This window comes from Cygnus olor, chromosome 4 (assembly GCF_009769625.2).
Source record: "Cygnus olor isolate bCygOlo1 chromosome 4, bCygOlo1.pri.v2, whole genome shotgun sequence".
In the NCBI taxonomy this organism is placed as follows: Eukaryota; Metazoa; Chordata; class Aves; order Anseriformes; family Anatidae; genus Cygnus; species Cygnus olor.
Window position 1 is genome coordinate 58,294,655 of NC_049172.1, and position 20,092 is coordinate 58,314,746.

General features: G+C 40.2%; 1 protein-coding gene across 2 annotated transcripts in view; it reads right to left on the bottom strand.

The window, feature by feature from the left end:
* The window catches only part of TBC1D19 (TBC1 domain family member 19), a 47,105-nt gene extending 35,884 nt beyond the window's left edge, over positions 1–11,221 (bottom strand). The window contains exons 1-3 of one of the 2 annotated variants that reach the window (XM_040556476.1): positions 11,047–11,221; positions 1,748–1,820; positions 594–639 (exon numbers count right to left, since the gene is read on the bottom strand). In XM_040556476.1, coding sequence (XP_040412410.1) covers positions 594–639; positions 1,748–1,820; positions 11,047–11,145 — 218 coding nt within the window. In that variant the 5' untranslated portion in view covers positions 11,146–11,221. The remainder of the gene's footprint in view (positions 1–593; positions 640–1,747; positions 1,821–11,046) is intronic. The other variant, XM_040556477.1, reaches the window with a different exon arrangement.
* Positions 11,222–20,092: the final 8,871 nt, after the last annotated feature.

A 20,092-nucleotide genomic window follows, 5' to 3' on the forward strand; every position in this document is an offset into this window, starting at 1 on the left:
GGACCTTTTTAAAAATCATTAGTGAACATATAGCTGTCTAAAGAAATTAGAAAGTTGTGGTGTTGATCTAAGTAAAGTTGAGGATCAATCCATGAACAGCTCTATGCCAAAATATAAAAGCTGGAACAAGACTAAAAACAACACTAACTTATCCTCCAATAATGCACGTTATTTCCAGTGACTTGTTGCCAAACATTTCCTCTGGCTTAATTTTAATTGTCTCTAACATCTTTCAGAAAACAAAATTTACCAAAAGCATTTGTCATAGCCTGAATTTTCATTTATTTAAATGCATTCAATCAGTCCCCATCATATGATTTTGGGAAAGCCTCCCAAAGTTTCCCCAAGTTTTAGCTGATAAGGTCACTCTTGTACTTGCAGAATAAATAACAAAAAAATAACTGTACATTTGAGTCCAGTATTTTCACTAGGATGAATAAGAAATAATGGCCCTTTAAAACAGAAATGAGGCTGGCACCCTTGGTATGACAGATCTTGCAGATAATAACAACGTATCAGTATAACAACATAAAAGAATTAAAAGTAAATCATGTGAATGGAACTTATTAGATAAAAATACTAAATAAACTCACACGTTGAGTTCACTATAAACAGCATTCTGAAGCTTCTTTTCCCAACCTGTTAAAATAAAATAAAATAAAAAAATCAAGAAGACAACTTTAGGAATTAATACTAACGGAATATGAATCAGAGGTTGCTTTAGAATCATTAGAGTTTTCTGTCCTGTCTCAATTCACGTCTACCTACCAGACAGACAGGAAGAGATGAAGACAGGAAGAGATGAACCTAATTAAGGTAGGAACAACTACAAGTTGAAGTCTGTATAAAGGATGAATATTTTTTACTTCCAACTGCTATTCAAATAATTACAATACAGCTTTGGTTAAAGAACTATTTGGTAGTTTTTCAAAAACGTATTATTAAAACAACTATAAATATTAATAGACAGCATTCCCGGTGATTACAGATCTTGTATCACTTATCAAATCTTCACATTATAGCTATGTAGCCTACAACTTCTAATTGAAATTGGAAATTTACCTAGGGGTAAAATGAATGCTAATTTTCCTTTTTACAAAGCGATTAAACTCTTGTATCGTTCATAACTTTTTTAAAAATAGCAGTATCTTGTAAGATGATAAAATTACTTCTTTGCATGGCATGTTCAAAATGCTGCTGTAATCCAAGAACTTCTTCCCTACTGATTTGCTCTATCCTGTTTAATAATCTGATAAAGTTCTCACAAATCCTGTTGCATTTGTCTATATTTTAGCAATGCCTCACACAGTCCAGAATTAACACAATCTCCATGTTGAAGTGCTAACAACTTCAAAAACAACTTCAAATTTTAAACTAGATTTATCACAACACACCTAAAGTGATAACTATTGTTTGTTACGAGTTCCACACACAAAGATGTGTCTTGCTGAAATAAGGGTTAGGTCTCAATCGGATGCTTAAACCTACTGTAAATTTTAGTTATTTCACTCCATCGGATTTATTGAACACTGCAACCTACAATCTTTCTTCTATTGACCACGTCTTATATATAAAAACACAGCTAACAATTGATACAGAAGCTAAATCAGGTAGAAATATAGAGTCTTGTAAGACTGTTGAACTTTTATCTTCTTCCTTTTCATAGAATCATAGAATGGTTTGGGTTGGAAGGGACCTTAAAGGTCATCTAGTTGAATGTTAGTAAAAAGAATGAAGTATTACAAACCTGATGTCTTCAGAAAATCTTTAATATCTTCTTTCAGTGATTCCAGTTTAATTTCTGGTTTGTGTAGGCTAACCTAATGTGAAAATTCATAAAGGAATAAATTAATAAGCAAACATTCACTAAAAAGAAAGTAATCCGTGTATTTTAAGTTATGAATTAAGAAATATGAATGCTTAGTGTTACACAGCAAACTGCCTCCTACTAACTTGAAGGTGGTAGCTACAGCCAAAAACGTCAGCCAACGTTTTCCTAAATCAGTCTCTTTGTTTTCACATCATCAGTGATATAAAAAAAAAAAAAAAAAAAAAAAAGCTGTACGTGGGTAAAGGGATAGGGACTACCAGTGACATACAGGCTTAACATTCTGAGCAATCACCCTACATACATAGCACAAACGCCAGTTTCTACACATTAGAGGATTGGTCACTGACACGAAACGAACAAACTGAGAATGTTCCACAAGTTTTCATTTAACCTCCCACAGTTCACCTGGCAGATAACAAGCGCCATCTTCAAACTTCAGCTAAAAACTGTGGACCAAACATTCTCCTCTGCAGCTCTGATTATAAGGTATATACAGTCCCTTGTAACGAAATGCACTTGACACAAGCCAACAGCCAGCTCTGCAGCCCTACCACAACACTACCATGAAGATGTTGCTGCAGATTTTTCAGCAGCAGCAGGAGCAGCTGCTATAACATCTATTTCTGTAGACAGACCAAGAAGAGAAGAAAAATAGACCAAAAGGCTCCAACAGGACATCAGTCAGAAACCCAGGAGTTTCTTGAAGTGACTGTAATGCATAGTTTCCTAAACACGAAGAGCAGCCATGGCCAATTGGCACTGGAGGATAAATCTAGAGGGTTGGGAAAGAAGAGCAAGCCTGTCTGCCGACTTGAAAACACCACTGGGAGATCCGTGTGAAACTTACTCCCCAGCCTTCCCAGAGCAAGGCATGTTCGAAGCATATGGCCACATCAGCTACTTAGAAATCTGAGAAACCGCTTACCAAAAGCTACTCGTCAACATGCTGTAGCCATATCAGCTGCTGATTCTATTATGATAAATCGTGCTGCTTATAAACGCTTACTGCCAGCTCATCAGCCGTGTGCCAGCACTAACAGCACTGCTGACAGCACGGCAAGCTTTCGCTCCTTCATACACAGCTAGCTGAAAAGGGGAAGGGATTAGAATGCAGACACTGACAGCATCAACATTTCGCCTTTTTAGGCCACCTTTTTATCACAGGTACTGAAGGCTTTTATATTGGGTGCATTGACTGCAACAGCAGAGAGACTGCAAGCACGCTTTTTGAGACAGAAAGGTCATTGTAAAGACAAACCATAAAATGTAGGGAGTTGCTTAATTCTCACATCAAATGACGAATGTGTTCTGTTCAGCACCACGGTAAATGCCGGCAAAGGACCATCGCTAAAAGCAAGTTTAGTGCCTCGCCTGTACAAATTCGAAACAAAATAACATACTTCAACCCAGGCACCTTTTGCCTTACTTCGGAGTTTTTTCTGAACGCTTTGGTAAATTTTGTCTTCTGGGTTAAGTAGTGCCAATTTTAATGCACTAAAGGTCCATGGGGCATTTATCCGTGGGTCCTGCGGTATATACATGCTTCAATAATCATTTCCAGATATGCAAAAACCCCTCAGAAACTCAATTCATTGACAGATGATAAATCACAACAAGTTAAAGCTGTACAATCCACTAACAAGTTTGATTGCCTTGAAAGCGTAGCAGTGTACCGAGTGACGAACGTGCAGACAGGAGAACAGTATTTCAATTCCCTGTTGTACATACAGCTGCAAAATCAGGGGGCTTTTGGCTCATTGAGGAGGTCGTCAGTATCAACGTCTGACCCCTTTTGTGTGTGTGTGTGCGCGTGGCTTCCTGGAAATTGATATGGGATGTTGTGAGAGGGGAAAAGGGAGCTCTGTTGGTACGGAAAACTTCCCATTTTCCCTGTCCGGCCACATGGTACCGCAGACGTAAACTGCGGCTCCGGAGCAGTAGAATAGATAAAGCCAAAGCAGGGAACCCTTCAGGTGCAGCAGGGTGGCAGCCAGAAAGGAAGCAGAGCAGTTCTTTGGGGAAAATCTTCTCCATGGATTATGCCAGCACTTCATCTCCACCTGTTACCTTCACTGCATGTTACCTTCATGCCCCTTTGTTCAGCCCATTCCTATTTCACTGCTAGCTCTGCTTGCAGCAAACATGCTGGTGCTAATATTTATTACAACTTTTATATTTTTAGTCCATTTCCTGTGTCCTTTTCTTTCTCTTGAATGCAAAACACCCTAGTGAGACAAATTTTTGTATACGAAACATGAAAATTTCCTCCCAAATTACGTTCGTTTCCACAGAGGACACTTCTGTCCCACTCTTGTCATTTTGGGGTGCAATCCCTAGCACCTCTTCCCATTTCCCAAGCCCCCTTTCTACCTTTCCTTTTGTTCCTTCTGATTACAATCAATAGACCCCTACAGTGCCAGGCAGAGCCACAGAGCCACACGAGCTGCTGCTGCTAAGGGCTCATTGCGTACTGGATTGCTGATCGATTTGATACCCGAAATGCGAGAACCTGGCAGCCAGGCCAGCTCAGGGCTGCGACAGCTGTAACACAGAAGAACACGTCCCAGGTCTGCATAACATAGCCAAAGGCAAAAATACTTATTTTAGCAGGCTAAAGGAAATCCCCTCTGAATTTGCTGTAACTTAAGAGAATAGCACCTCTTTGGAATTCGTACAGGTGTTTGTGGGCATTAAATTAAGGAGTCAAGAAGACAGCTCATCTTCCAAAATTATTAGGGCAGGTCTCCCACTCTTTTATTTCCCCTCAGACTGACTGCTCTAACTTCCCTGCCCATAGCACGGGGGTTGGAATTAGATGGTCTTTAAGGTCCCTTCCAACCCGAGCTGTTCCATGATTCTAACTTATTTCTATTAGTTAATTTTCTTAACAGTTTTTAATATTATGTTGCGAAAACCATTTCGGTATTTTGGTAGGTTTTATTTGCTTGTAAACTGCTCGTTACAATGTACTGCTGAAATACTGTTTGCATTTTCACCCACTATGGGTTTTTGGTAGCACGAAAAACACATTAACAAAATTTTCTTACATAGAAAGCATTACTGTGATTTACACTGATAAAAATGCCTGCCTACAGTTTATTGGGAAAAAAAACACCTTGAGGTGATGTACTGATGAATTGAATTAATTTCCTGCATGACCAAAATGCAGGGTACACACAAGCAGAATGACAGACTCTCCAATTTCAATACACACATCTTGATGAAAGATTATCTTTTTTTATTTTTATTTTTTAATCTTTCAGGGGTCTATCAAAAGCAGGGTAAAGGAGCAGGAGCAATAGAAATCAAAAACCTGTGAGGGCAAAAAACAACAGCCAGACCAGGGAAGAAGTGATGCTATCCAGAGGCTCAGCCAGGCCAAGACAGAGTCCTGAAATGAGAAAAGGATGAACGGAGCATATTAGAGCAAACAATAACAAACTATTTTTAAAAAATGTTAATGCCCTCTGGTTTCCTTTCCAGTCTAAGGCAGTATAGGATATGGCATTGTCTTATGGGTAGGACACCACGGTTCAAGGGTTGGGTGTCCACCTTCATCCACAGAGAGACCAAGGTCTTGGGCCAGCCCTTGCAAATCAAGGAGCAACTGTCTGTCGGACATTTCTTCCGAAGCCAAGCCATCATTATGGCATTTCTTGGCACTCTCATCCTTCAGCTGTACAGAAGAGAAAGTACAGTTTTGGACTTCAACAATTTGCCAAAACTTCTTCAAAGCGGATGAGGTACCACTAGCAATACTTTGTATTTACATTCTGCACACAGCTTTGATTTTGGTAAGGTATCCTGTTGAAGTCTGGGCAGTCACCGTCATAAGTGATACTCTAAATGTATTACAGATTCTGCACTTGCACGTCAGCAAGGAAGAAAATCCAGAGACTCAACGCTGACCTGGCTGAAAGCAAACAAAAGGATAGCACAGACCTCGTTGGAAAAAGGTGTAAAAAATTGATTTGTAGAGCAAGCAAACACAAAGGGACAAATTGAGTTGCAAATTAGCGTCTAAACTTGGAAATAGCATTCAGTCATCGGGATCGAAGCAGCATCGATCATGCGAGAAGACAGATGAGCCCCTAAGGCACAGCACTCAAAGCAGTGTAGGAAAGTGGCTAGAGGACCAGCAACATACTACAGAGAGGAAGTACAACAAAAGAAAGCATCACAGCATAACAACAGTGCTATTTTTTTTTTTTCCCAAGAATAAATACTACAGAAAATTGGTCCATCTATACTGAAATGTGGAATTGTATCAGGCGAATGCATTTTTTTTTCCCTGATGCAAACAGTTCTGCAACTAACTTTGCACACTAAATATTTTTACTGGCTACACTCCACCATTCCTTTTCAACACCTTTCTGTATTAGACAAGTTCGCACACCAACAGTGCATTTATTAGTCCTCATTATGACTTTGCACAAGTGATCAATATTTTTAGCTTTTATAGCTATTATTTCCCAAATTACAGTAATGCACACTATCCCAAGTGTAGTCCAACTTTAGCAGACTGAAATCAACTTAAGGCTGAAAAATATTTCCCTTTTCCATATACTCCATTCGGCCATAACTAGATTTTATCAGGATCAAGCTGACTTGTTCAAAACCACTTCAAGTATTATGACAATTTCAGTGTAAACACCCTCTAAACACCTAAAAATCCTAGAAATTTAAGGGAGCGATTTGTGTTTATTATATATATTTCTGTACGCAAAAGACAAATACTTCTGAGCATAACTAAACCTTCAGGAAGTAGAGAACCCTGAGTACACTGACGTTTTTCCAATACTTGCACATTCCTACAGTAATTTCACTAAGGGTGAAAGTGTTGTCAACTCTCCTATACAAGTAGAAACAAGTTAAAAAAATCTAGTAGTTGAAACAGAGTTTCAAATAGCCTCATACAGTAATCAACAGCTTCAGACGTTAAGTTCTCCCACAAGATGTACAGGACACATTTTTAATAACGCAATTTTGATATTTTAATTAATTTTCTAGGTTTTATTTAAATGTAAGATTAGCACTGCAAATAAAATGCAAGGTAAAACGTATACAATCCACAGTACTAAAAAAAATAAATCTGCAAATCAAGCTTGCGTTGTTTCCGAACTCCATAATCTGTTCAACGTATTCATAATTGCATTCAATTTAGAATTCATTATACTGCAGATGTTACTGCTGAGCCATTTGGACCAGAGCACGAGCTCTATCAGAAGGGGATAGCAAGCTCTTTGTTAAATGCGATGCACGAAAAGGAATCATTAATTATCTCTGATGACTCATGAGCCTATGTTTACTTGCTAAGTTTTATTAAATAAATGCTACATTTCACAGAAACATTCTCTTTCTTAATTTGATCTTTTACTTAAGTAGGAATCACTATCAACTTTTTTTTTTTTTTTTTTTTGTAACTGTTGGGAAAAAATGCCGTGAAAACCATACCTTCAGGTATCTCGCAGATCATTCACTCCACATGAAGTACCCTAAAACGTTCACCCACGCTCCCTCTGGAAGCACGCACAGAGGCAGCTTCAACAAGCATCATTCCTGGTGCTCCTCTCTTTCTTTGCCCCAGCTGAAGTCTTGTGAAGTCCCTTACCTCTCACTTGATAATTTAGGTCTTTAGACCTCACGTTCCCACTTTCAGCCTCCTCAGCCAGCTACTACCTCGTTCTGCTGTAACTTCTCCTTAAAGCACTCCTGCCACGGGCATCTTATGAGAAACACAGATCTGAAAATGTCCACACACAAAACGCCAGGAGGGATTCCTTGTACTGTGGCTATTTCTTGCTGGATTTAAACCATAATTTAGAACCTTTACCTTTCACTTTTTTCTCACCTCCTGTTTTAGGAAAAGTTATTTAGGCTTTTTTATTCCTATTTTTTTCATTTTATTTTTCTTTAAAAACTTCACTTGTTATTTGCCCCGGCCATTGGAAGTTCCAGGCAACTCGGGCAGATTCCTGTTAGGGCTCTGGAGAGAGCAAAGACTTTTAATGTTCCGTTAAATATCTGTGTTAAAAGGTGACACTTTTTTCAGATCTCTGAATTGTTCCATTTTTATTCTCACTTCACTGATGAAGATTCTGCCCCCCCACCCCCAAAAAGCAAGGTTTTACAAGAAATTTTGATTTCAAACTCCATTTTCTGACTGAAGAATTCATGTTTCCCTAACCACCTCTAATTTTTGCCTTAAAGACATTCCAGAAAGGGAAGAATGAAGACAAAACCAAACAGATTTGGCTAGTCTCACACTCTGAAAGCTTTGCCTGAGAAACTGCAATCAGATTTCTCTTCAGAAACTCCCATGGCCCCAGCAGCACTCCTACCCGTTGCAAAGCTATTAGCTAATAGTTCCGTACTTTGTCACTGTTACTATTTCCTTTCAAACACAACCCAAAATAAAAACTATAGTCACTCTTTCCTGCATTAATCTCTTGGTATTAAGTGCAGGCACATCATCAATATATCGAAACTCAACCTAGGAAATCAACTTAGCATTTCCTTCCCCAATCTTCTCTAGCTAGCATATGACCCTACCTCTGTTTCACTCCTCGGGACAAAAATGTGATTATCTGATACCCACAGAGCCAGAGCTGTGACAGCAAATCATTTGGTGCCCACGCCAAACTAATTTTAAAGAGATTGCACATCACAGTCCTTGACACAGGCGCGGGCTCCCAGTGTCAGTCCAACGCAGCGCTGGCGCAATCAGTTCATAACCGCAGGACTACTCCATCATCTCTCACAAATAACATTAGGAAGTTGTGTTTTCCCCCAAATTCTATTAACTGGTGAAAGAAACTGTTCATTCTGAGCTCTCCTTCCTAGATTTTAAAGAAGAGATAAGTTTACAAAACAGTTTTTGCTGAAAATTAAAATAAAGTTTGCGAGACTACATGACATCTTAAAAGTATCAGGCAATATTATACCGGACCTTACGATGAATTCTGACTTTCATGCTTCTACACTGACATATAAACATCAATTGCTGTAAGGGTAAAAATATAACTGTAGCAGTAATACCCATAACAGTAAGTTTTACTCCGATACACTGCCTCAACAGATTTCTCAAAATACAGTATGGCTTTCAAAAAGTAACTTGAAATTAACTAAAAAGGGACCACCAATCACTCAGTACTGTTCAGAAACTGAAAGGTAACCAGCAAACAAAGAAATCCACCATGCCCTACTGACCAACTGGAGTTCGGGCACGATGCACGGCAATAGCAAAGACTTCGAATTTGATAACGCAACTTCAGAAGCACTCCAGGCAATGGGAGAGAAATCAAGCATTAATTTAATGCAGACAGTGGCAAAATTTGGAAACCTTCAGAATTCCATACAGTTAAATAGGGATGGAGCAAAGATAAGGAACACACTGATAGGGCCGTTGCAATTGCATAGCACAGAGATAATATGACAAGCGTTATAAATAGAACAAGCCTATATTGTACATGAAAAAACGTAAATGCATGCAAGGTCTATAAAAAAATCAAGATCAAGTAGAACATACAGATTCCAGATGTACTTTTGGCCCTATTAATCTAAAGTGCAGGCTCTGAAAGATGACTTTTAATGTTGGGAAATTGTTTAGTTGGTGTATCTAAAGACCTTCCAGTCTTTCAGGTTACTATACTGAGCTATAGCTCTTACTTAAGCTTCTACTACAAATTCTTCAAACACCTACTGTAAGAATCAACCTGAACACGTCTCCTCCTCTCTGCCCTTCGTACAGATGGAATCTTCTGACCCATACGTGCACAAAGTTCTTCTCTTCTGTTCCTTCTCTCAAAGTCCTTCTCTTCTGTCCTGAAGCTACCAGGACAGATTTGGCAGTGATCATTACACTGTGATTTATTTACCCCACAGCTTACCCTTATGCTGTCAGATTACGCAGTTTCTGCTTGTATCGAGTCAGTGCTGACCTGCTACAGAATCAGGGAGGGACGCAGACATTTAAATGCCATTTCAGGCATCAGATCGCAGAGGAGCACCGCTAAGGTCCTCAGGCTGCCCACCCGGTGCTCACAAAATAACCATCCACCAGCAGCACGAAAACACCCTGCCAAGTCCTGACCATACCAAACCTCCTCGCGTGTTAAAATGAACATGCTAGGTACCAAACGGCTGTGAAATGAGGCCTTGCAGGAGACAGAGGAAAGAGAATAGAAGCAGAGGTGAGCTCAAACATTTTATTATAATCAGTAACGGAGTTGTTAAAAGAGAGCCCTGTTCTGAAAACCCATCGTTGCCGTTACCAAGGACAAGGTCTTGAATTTAACTCTCCACGCCTCACATCAGACCATCTATTTGGGATGCCGAATTCCCCAACGCGTAGCAGGAACTCAACATCCAGATTGTTTTATAAATCTAGCCTACTTGAAGTCATGCACGTTTGCTTACTCACGTTTTTTGAGAGTGGTCAGTGAAAAAGAGCCAGGCAGATATATATACATATATATACATATTTATTTTTTTTTAAAAAAGGCATTTGGAGACCAAAACTGAAAAAGGCACACAGCAATGCCTCTTGCTAGGGAAGGCTTTAGGGACACTGAGAGAAGAAAATCGCAATTCATTTAAAAACCCAACAGAACTAAGGCAGATAATGGGCATCCTATCCTAAAACAAATCTGTACCAGTTTAAGCATTGTTTGCAAAACGTTAACAAAACCCCAAGATTTTACAAAACACAACCCAAAGGATTTCAGTACATGCAACGATAGCTACAGCAGCACTACTATGTTGTCATGGTCATGAAATCTAAAATAAAATTTATCTGAAAGGGAATTCACCTGAAATACAAAAAGCTGGTTTCAAATGCAGACAAGTTACCAAATACAAACTGCTTTCCCTACTACAATAACGTATTTCCGAGTGAGTTTTTCACTTATTTTTAGCTCTTTTCAGCAACCCATCATTTCTCAGGGGGCTCTCTAGGGCAGGGGCGGGCACTCCAAGCCTTGCAAATCTCAGACAAAAGCCAAACCCGGTCATTTTCGGACCGGGTGAGGTTTGAAGAGGGCAGCCCCGAGATTCGCCTCGAAACCCTTCGTCCCCAGAGGGACAAAGCGAGCCCCGGGGAGCGGCCGGGGAAGGGGAGGGAGGGCAGGACAGGCCCCGGGCCGCGCCCCACAGCCAGGCACAAAGCGCCGGGCCACGGGGGAGGGAGCAGGGCCTGGGGCCGGGCCGGGGCTCACCCGGGCCTGTCGCTCGAGCTGGGAGTGGAGGCTGGAGCCCTGCAGGCGCCGCACGATCCGCGCTATGGTGAGGGACAGCCCGCTGTCCGGGTCCAGCATCGCGCCGGGGGCCGGCCCGGAGCGCTTTGGCCGCCGCACCGCCGCCCGTGGGGACGTTACCAGGCAACGGAGGGAGCGGGGCGGGCCGCCGCCGCGGGGGCCGGATGGAAAATGGTTCCCGGCCGAAGAGTTCCGCGGCGTCAAAGGGTTTTTTTTGGGGGGGGCGGGGGGGCCCTGCGCCCCCCTCGCCCCCCAGCACGGATAGCCCGTGCCCTGTTCATGGGCTGCAGCCGGACAGGCTGCCCCGAGGGCTGCCGCCTCTCCACGGGGCCCTGGCAGGCTCCTTCCAGCCTGTGGGCTGCAGTTCAAACATAACTGGTGAAAAACCCATACTGCTCCCGTTTCCTAAATGATTTTGTCCAATATATCCCACTAGGAAAGAAAATGGAAGCATAAGGAAAACCTACGAGTGGACCCAGGGATGTGGTAGCACCGCCTGAGCTGAGGCATAGATACCAGTGACAAGCCCCAGCCACCTCGTGTTGGGTCCTGTGCAGAGAATCATAGGATGGCCTGGGTTGAAAGGGACCTCAAAGATCACCCAGTTCCAAGCCCCCTGCCATAGGCAGGGACAGCACCCACTAGATCAGGTTGCTCAGAGCCTCGTCCAACCTGGCCTTGAACACCTTCAGGGATGGGGCATCCACAACCTCTCTGGGCAACCTGTTCCAGTGCCTCACCACCCTCTGAGTGAAGAATTTCCTCCTACACATGGCCTGCTCTTTGCGTGGGCTGAGCTGACAGACAAAATGTCTTCGTCCCAGCAGGCAGGGTGAATGTGTCAGCCTTACCTGCATGCCTGAACGCTCATCTAGTGGATGCAGGCTCCCGGCAGCAGCCTCGGGCGGTGTTTGTAGCTGCTGCGGCTCACTAGTCACTGCCCTCTGGACCCCATGGATTAACTGGCTATTAGCATTTCACATTTAGCTCAATAACTACTCAAAACAGTATTTTACATCATCATTAATTATGGCTTAATTAACTTGTCTGTCTTTGCATTGAAAAGGACTAAGTTTTCTCATACAGTCAGCGATTCCATCTCAGCTGAGCTGCTACAATCAACAGCTACAATACAGCATCCTCGAATTGCTTCTCAGCTGGAACTGACAGGGCTTCAAACCCATTTCAGAGCAGTCAGAAAGAGAAGCTTAAAAAAATCTTTGGCTGTGGTTTAAGTGGCTTTGCACTAGTGTGAGGTAGCTGGATTCACATCATTAAAGCTTGAGAGTTTAAAACGCTGCTGTCTGGGGCCTGAGGTATCACATCCAGATGGAGTGAAAAGAGCCTTTAGCTACACAGCCTCTTTCTGTGCACTTCAAGGGATATACTAGTAGACCTGCACTCCAGTAAAGTTTTATTGCACTCTTGAAATTTTGTGTACTCAGCATGGTAAGTCATTAATTCAAGCTCATTATGAGGAGCCAATACAGTTCTCATTTAAACAGGACAGCTGTGTGGCACCAGGTATATCTCACTGGGTGGTATGAAGCAAGGAGCTTCAGCACACTAATCGCTTCTGTGGAAATCTGTTCCTATCTACATAAGTAACAGCACTATGTAATCAAATTCTCACTTAATAAGCTAATTTACTAAGCCCAAATATTAATTTTGTGAAGCACAGAATCATTATTAAATAATCTAAGAGACTTCAAGGAGTTAACATGGAAAAACCAATCATTGGCTTCCAAAGTCAAGCATTAATATTCATTTTCAGCTCTGAGGATGACCATACCTCTCTAAAATAAAGAATGTTGTAACATTCTGAAATATCAGGTTGTAACTTTTTCATTGCTGTGAACTCTGCATGCAAGTAAATCAGAAGTGAGGAAATGAAGATAGATATCATCAGCTATCTTGCTAGAAAAAAAAAAAAAAAGGAAAAAAAAAAAACACAACAGTAGATGTAACAGGTATAAAAATGCACCTGAATTCATCTCTCTGCAACCTCTTGACTTCTCAGCAAGCTTTTCTGGATAAAATGAAGTTTAAAGGAAAACAGTAAAAGAAGGCCAGAATTAAAATTCCTTAATCAACTGTAGAAGAAGCTTAAAAATATCTTACGTGAAATCGAAAGACTGAAGATATCTCTCCTCTGAATTAATGGAGAGAACAGGGAAATCAAATGCCCAGTTGTCTACCAATGCCTTAAATACCTCTTCTGGTTTACATCAAGTTGTCTGTCAGTTCTGTGCTTGCATACATTTATGAAGTTAGTGGCAACAGTGAGCACATTTGCATTTCTTCTTGTATTGGGAGATAATGAAATGTTTGCCTACATTCCCAACTGAACAGCTATACAAAGTGTAATAGCTTTATGTACTAGTTCATATTAAAATTCTGCAGAGTTTGCATGGAGGCTGTGCGTCTCACTGTTTTTTGTTTGTCTGCTTGGTTTTTTTTTTTTTGTTTGTTTGTTGTTTGTTTTTGAGGAGGATCATTTGTTTGTGTAGGAACTCTATCTGTTAGAGAGGCACATGCAGAAAATCATGGTATGCCACCAAGCTCCATAACTCAGTGTCTATCAGTCCAGGGTTTTACATTGCAGCTGCCAGTATGAAAGGAAGCCCTACTCCCTTCCCTGGCACAGTCTTTGGCAGCATTTTCTTTTCTAGATTTTGGGAGAACTTGTGGTCTGCCATATGTAAGAAGACATACTTGGAACTCAGAGGCCGAAAATGGAGGAGAGACTGCAAACACCATTGCGTCTGGCAAGTGTGTTGCTTATCAGGACTGTGTGGTACGTGAGGACTCTGAGATTTGGTACTTGTGTACCTGTAACACAGCACCATGTCTGTCTGTTTTCTGTGCTGTGATCTGCAGGCACCACATCCAGCTAGATGGCAGAGTCATGGGACAGGACAGAAGCCATGATATTCTGCTGGTTAGAAGTGTAAGTTCTCCTGCTCCTGGGGAATACATGGGAAGCATACAACAGATTAGTATCATGTGCAAAGCATAAGATTTCTCAGCTCTCCAAAAGCCATCTTTATGTCCTATGGGTCAACAAAACAGGCGAAAAAGCTAATGTCAGCTGTAGATGAGTGATTTCCTACAGCTGACAACCTCCACTCCAAATTTACCTCTGTTACCTTCTTCACATGCATATCTGTCATTCTTCATTCCCTGTTTTTCCGGGCTATTTCCAGCCTGTTTTCCTTCCTCCTATGTTTTTTTTTTTTTTTTTTTTTTCTGCTGTCAGTTATGTCTCCAATATGGGTAGGAAAACTTGCTTCTTGTAAATGCCAATCAAAGTTAAAAAGAAAGGAGATATAAAGAGATCATCCTTACAGCATCTCACTGAGTGCTCTTAACTGCTTCTTGTGTCTCCTTACCATATCCAGTTAAGAAATCTCATGCTTAAGTGTGTGCTTCTTTTTTGTTTCCTTACAAGGAGCTTACAGCATAGCAGCTTGAGAAAAAATAGGGTCACTGTTAAAAAATATCACTTGAATAACAAGCATTGGCAGAAATCCCAACGTGAATGGCATTCTCTTTAGCCCACCCCCATTGGATCCCATGACAAGTTTAACTTTGTTGATGTGATGTGTTTGACAGTTCCTGCTTTTTCATTGTGATTTACTTTTAAATTGCAAGTAAGCAACTGCAGTACAGACAGCATAGAATGGTTTTATGATGTCCAGTGCCACATACCAGAGGTAGCTTTCTGGTTTTGGCAGAACATCTGGTGTAGGTGTCTTTGTTTTCATGTTGTTTTTTGTTTGGTTGTTTGGTTGTTTGGTTTGGGTTGGTTTGGTTTTGTTTTCTTTTCTTTTTTTTTTTTTTTGATCTTTCCCTTTCTTCATCGCTTACCTACAGCCTGAATACCAACTCTCTTCCCCATCATTTCTCACCTCCACTTACAACTGCAGTGATCTACAGTGTAATATCTTTCTTTACTGTTTTGTGTTGACTTACTGCAGTTTGCTATAACTGATACTGGTATCCCAACTGTCTTATATTTATCTGCCACTGCAGGTCTGGAAAGCATCAAGAATTTGGCAAGGGAAAGTAAAAATTGCAAAGCCGGTATCTGAAATATTTCACCCTTAGTCTCTCCCTGTTTCCCTGGTGGATTTTAGGTTGAAAAGAGGAGAGGATCTGAAGCAACAGATCATAAATTGCATACTGTCATTTTTAAGGCCACATGAGACAAGATATATTTTAACGCTTCCTCATAATTCTGAAGACCACTTTATTTCTTGGAATATAAAGCAGACAGTAAAAAGGAAAAGCATCCAAAGGAAACATTTAGTACCTGGAAACTTGTCTTTTTTTCCCCACAACTATGCTAGTCAACCTAATGAAAACCAGGGCTGTCTGTAGGTATCACCAAAGGAGGCAGGTGCCGTGTACAGCAGAGTAATGGGTGAGGGAGGTCAACAAAATCCCAGCAGTCCTAATCGCCAGATCCCAGCAGTGAACAAAATCCTGGCTCTTTTGGTCAGCCACTCCCAAGCCGCTCCTTCCTGAGCAGTTCACAGCACTGAATTCTCCTCCCCTAAGCAGTTCATTTGGCTAATTGTATAACTCCTGCTGCCCTGATTCTACCTTACTCTCATTCTCTTGCTTCTAGAAATAACAAGTCATAAAATTTCCACCTAGGGCTGCTTTCTCTGCTGGGAGAAAAGGGAGGTGAAGGGTCTTGGGGTGGCCAGGGGCACTGCCCCCTTACCTTACCTGTGCTGATTTATGAACACACAGTACTGACTAGTCATAGTTTTGACAAACCGTCACTTGCCTAACTGCATATTTTTACTGGAGATACCACAAAGGGCAAAATATATGAGAGTAAAATAAAATACGTTGCCTTCATGCATTTCTATTTTCTGTCTCTTTAATCTAAAATAATTTTTAATAGATAGCTAAAATAGTACAGGTCTTCTCTCCTGTGATCACTAACCTAAGGGGTACAGGAGGTTTGCCACTATTGTCATTGAGTGGCTCAGAAGTTTTTTGTGGCATTAGATGTCTCATCTCTTTTGAAGTGTTAACATGCCTCCACTGTTAGCAGAAATTCTGTCGTGAACTAAAGCGTGAAGTTCAAATAGCTACTCCCTAGGTTTCTCATCCAAGCAGGTTCTTTCGGAGAAGAATATATTCAGTCCTTCGCTCAGCGTGTTCACTCCTTATACTAGACTAATGCAAATTAAACTTTAATCTCAGTTATGGGCCAACACCCACTGCTTTTCTTATGCAATCAGAACCAGGATATATTGTTTGTAGCTGATAATGGAGAGATGCAACAAAAACTGCAAATGCAAGAAAAAGGAAATTTCTGTCACTGACTCACCCTCATCAATTTTAAGTTTTCTTCAAATTGCTGCCCAAAAAGCGACACTATATTTTGACAAGTTTCAATACTTTTTAAAAATAATTGCTTCCCATAGAGTAATGAGATTTTTTGTCGATATACCACTGATGCAATCTGAAGAATGTAGGAAGCTTAGATGATGTATCTTTACTTAGAAGGACAGAAAACATCTCTTATTGCAGACTATTGTTCATGAAAAGTAATATATTTTATCTAACACATGGCTGAACTTGAGAGCCAGACTTGACTACCAATGACATCAAGGATTATCAGTCTAGTTTTAGGTGTTTCACATTGCTTCAGCTCTTGATTTTAGGTAATTTCCTACCAGACCTTGGCTTTGTATAGGTATAATCCTCCCTGGAGAGGTTCGTGTATCTCAGGTCATGATATCTATTGCTGGTAATTTTTAATGGCATTGCTGAGTCATAGTAGCAACATTCAGTTAGCAGGCATGTAAAACATAGAACATGCACAAAGTCTCTCATTTTTCTAGTATTATTAGTTTTAGTCCATTTTTCATGTGTTTTATTATTAATCAAGCAACGTGGGCTTGAACAGTAACACTCTGCATTTTCTGGTTCTTAAAATCCTGTGTGCACATTTACCAAGACTATTGAGATATAATTATGCAGAGGCAGGTTTTCTTAGGCTTACAAAAGAAACAGTCTATTAGCCTAGATCAGTTTTGAAGAAAAACACACCCTGAACCACAGATACAGCTTATTTTCAGAGTAGTGTATGTACTTCATACAAGGCATATATATCTTAATTTTAAATTGTATGTTCACCTATCAGCAAGTTTATCTGGAAATTTACACAATTATTGCACATAGCCAAACCTTTTAGAAGACATTCTTCAACATTATCCAATCAGGCATGTAAGTTTAGTTTACTTTAGCCACTTCTTTTATGGTTCTTTAAACAATCAGTCAGTAAGCAACTGAAAAGAGCTCTCAGGAGATTCTCAGTTGACATCTTCAGGCCACAGTTTATTAGTATATAGGTATGCTAGGGCGAGATTCTGTGTTGGATTTTCAAGCCTATTGATTTCAGTGAGCCTATGTGGTATAACCACAGTCAGAACTTGAATTTTGCTTCTGACAAGAGGTATTCTCTTTTTAACAATGCCTAAAAAATGTTTGTAGGAGAGTTCTATACGTACTATTTTAAAATATCTAAAACTCCAATTTTCTGTTTATGTATTATGCAAAGTTAGATATTGCTCCACTGAAATAGCTTCTTGACACCATATCCTACTTACTACATTAGGGGAGGTTTTTTTTCTGTGAAAAGTGTAATCAATTTTTTAAGGTTGTCTGTTATATTTTTGTTCACTACCTGGAATTATCATTATTACAACTTATTATAGAGTCATGTCCATATGTGTTGCCAGTCTTTGACAACCAGTAGGTCACTTTGAATGTATTACTTGGTGTCTAAATCACAGCCTTCCTCTCCTTAATCATTAAGAAGCAAACCCATAAACTTCAGTGGCACAACAAGGATATCTCCTTGGGTATCAATTTTAGGCATTTTTTATTCCTGTGATTAAGATTTGATGATGATTAAAGTGGATTTATCTTCTTTCTATTTTTTTTAATTGTCATTAGGAAGGATTAGTAGGCTGATTGGTTTCCTTGTTCGTTATATTTTCAAATAGAAGATTCAGAAGTAAATAAGCCAAGAAGACACAGAAGAGAAGAACTCCTGTAGGGTTTTCGTAATTCTTTCCTGATGGTTAGGGTTGGAAAATAACCAGATACAGTAACTGGTGAAAGCAGCACACTAAGTTGGGTCACAGGGATCCTCACTTCCATCTAGGAGTGTTCAGATATCCTTCACCTTGACTTCTGCTTCCTTAACTTGACATCTGTCCTGTTGAAAAGACAGCTAGAAGTGCCGGTAAGATAAACTACCCAGGGGAAATGCTGAATGGACTGAACATAGCAAGCAGAAACCTTCATAAGCTTCTCATAGTTCCATCACCACTGACGATGCTTTTCTGTCCTTGTATGGAAAAATGCTTTCTTCTATCGAAAGGGAGCACAGGGGATTGAATAAATATCTTAGCCAACTAAGGAATGGAGTCTCCTCTGATAGATCTCAGGCTGTGGCAGAGGCCTAAAGAATCCTATGCCAAAATACTTAGGATTGTCCTGTATTAGTCCAGAAGAGGTTAAGTCAAAATGTAAAACTGAGCCCTAACTTCTATACACAGCTGCTCCATTTATATATAGGAATAGATTTTAGCAGAAAATGGTCTGAGAAGTTTGAATACCAGAGCTGCCTGTTACAGGAACTGTTGGGCATGCACAAAACAGAAGTAAATGAATAGTTTTTACTGTGGAAATAAGTGCATAATAAGAATGTGCACAAGAATTCAAAGCAACAACTTGAAAAGAGTGGAACAAGGAGGTGGAAGAGCAAGCACACGCAGAATGCAGCTCTGAATGCATTTTACAGCATTCAGCACAAGCAAAACCAGGCAACTTGGTTTCAAATGAAGCTCTGCACATTGAAGGCAAAATGTTTTTAATATGCAAATGCAGTTTGGTTTTCTGTTTTGCATCATTTGTTAGAGCTTATTAAAGAAATCTTTCCAATGCACAATGGATTTGCTAAATTAAAAAAAAATAATAATAAAAGAAATAAAGAAAAGAAAAAAAGAAAAAAGAAACAGAGGCACTATGTTAAAAAACAAACAAAAAAAAGTGTTATTTTGTTAATCAGTGGGATACGAGACTGAATCTTGCAATCTATATTTCAACATATTCCCAGAAGCACTGGGAAGGAAACTAGAAGGCAGCCCTCCATAACGCTGAAGGGCTGAAGGAAGGTTGAAATTATTTGTATTCATAAGAAAGAGAGAGAGAAAGAGAGAAAGAGAGAAAGAGAGAAAGAGAAGAGAAAGAAAGAAAGAGAAAGAGAAAGAAAAAGAAAGAAAGAAAAAGAAAGAAAAAGAAAAAGAAAAAGAAAAAGAAAAAGAAAAAGAAAAAGAAAAAGAAAAAGAAAAAGAAAAAGAAAAAGAAAAAGAAAAAGAAAAAGTGAAGATACAAGATATGAAACTGGTAAAACAATTCAGCAAAACTGTACAGATTTGCCCTAGCTGAGCTTGTCAGTTATTGCCATGAGTACAGCAGTGTAAGAGCAGGAATACCTACTGTCAGAAGGATAACTGTGGTACATTAGACAGCTAAGGTAGAGAGTATTTTACAGCCAGATTTTCCCTGATCCAGCTCCAGGAGTCCACACCACTGATTGTCAAGAGCTTACCATAGTCCATCCTCCTCAGTGGGATGTCTCCCTACTCTCCCTAATTATTTTTATCATTAATTGCTTTTCTTCTTCATCAGAAGGATCCCTGCAGCCAACTTTCCTACCCACTGTTTACCAAAAGACATATTTTCCAGAGCAGATGGGACAAAAGGTGCTCCCCAGTTTGAATAAATATGTGGCTACACACTAGTGGCCAATGTGTATAATAATTTCTGGTCTTTGTCTGAAACTGCATGCAGGCTTGCAGCCACAGAGAGCTGCAGCAGGGTAAATTTCTGCTGGATAGTGTGTAGTATCAACCTAAAATATAGCAGAAAAAATCCTCATTGGGGTTGCTGAACAGCAGGAGGACCCACT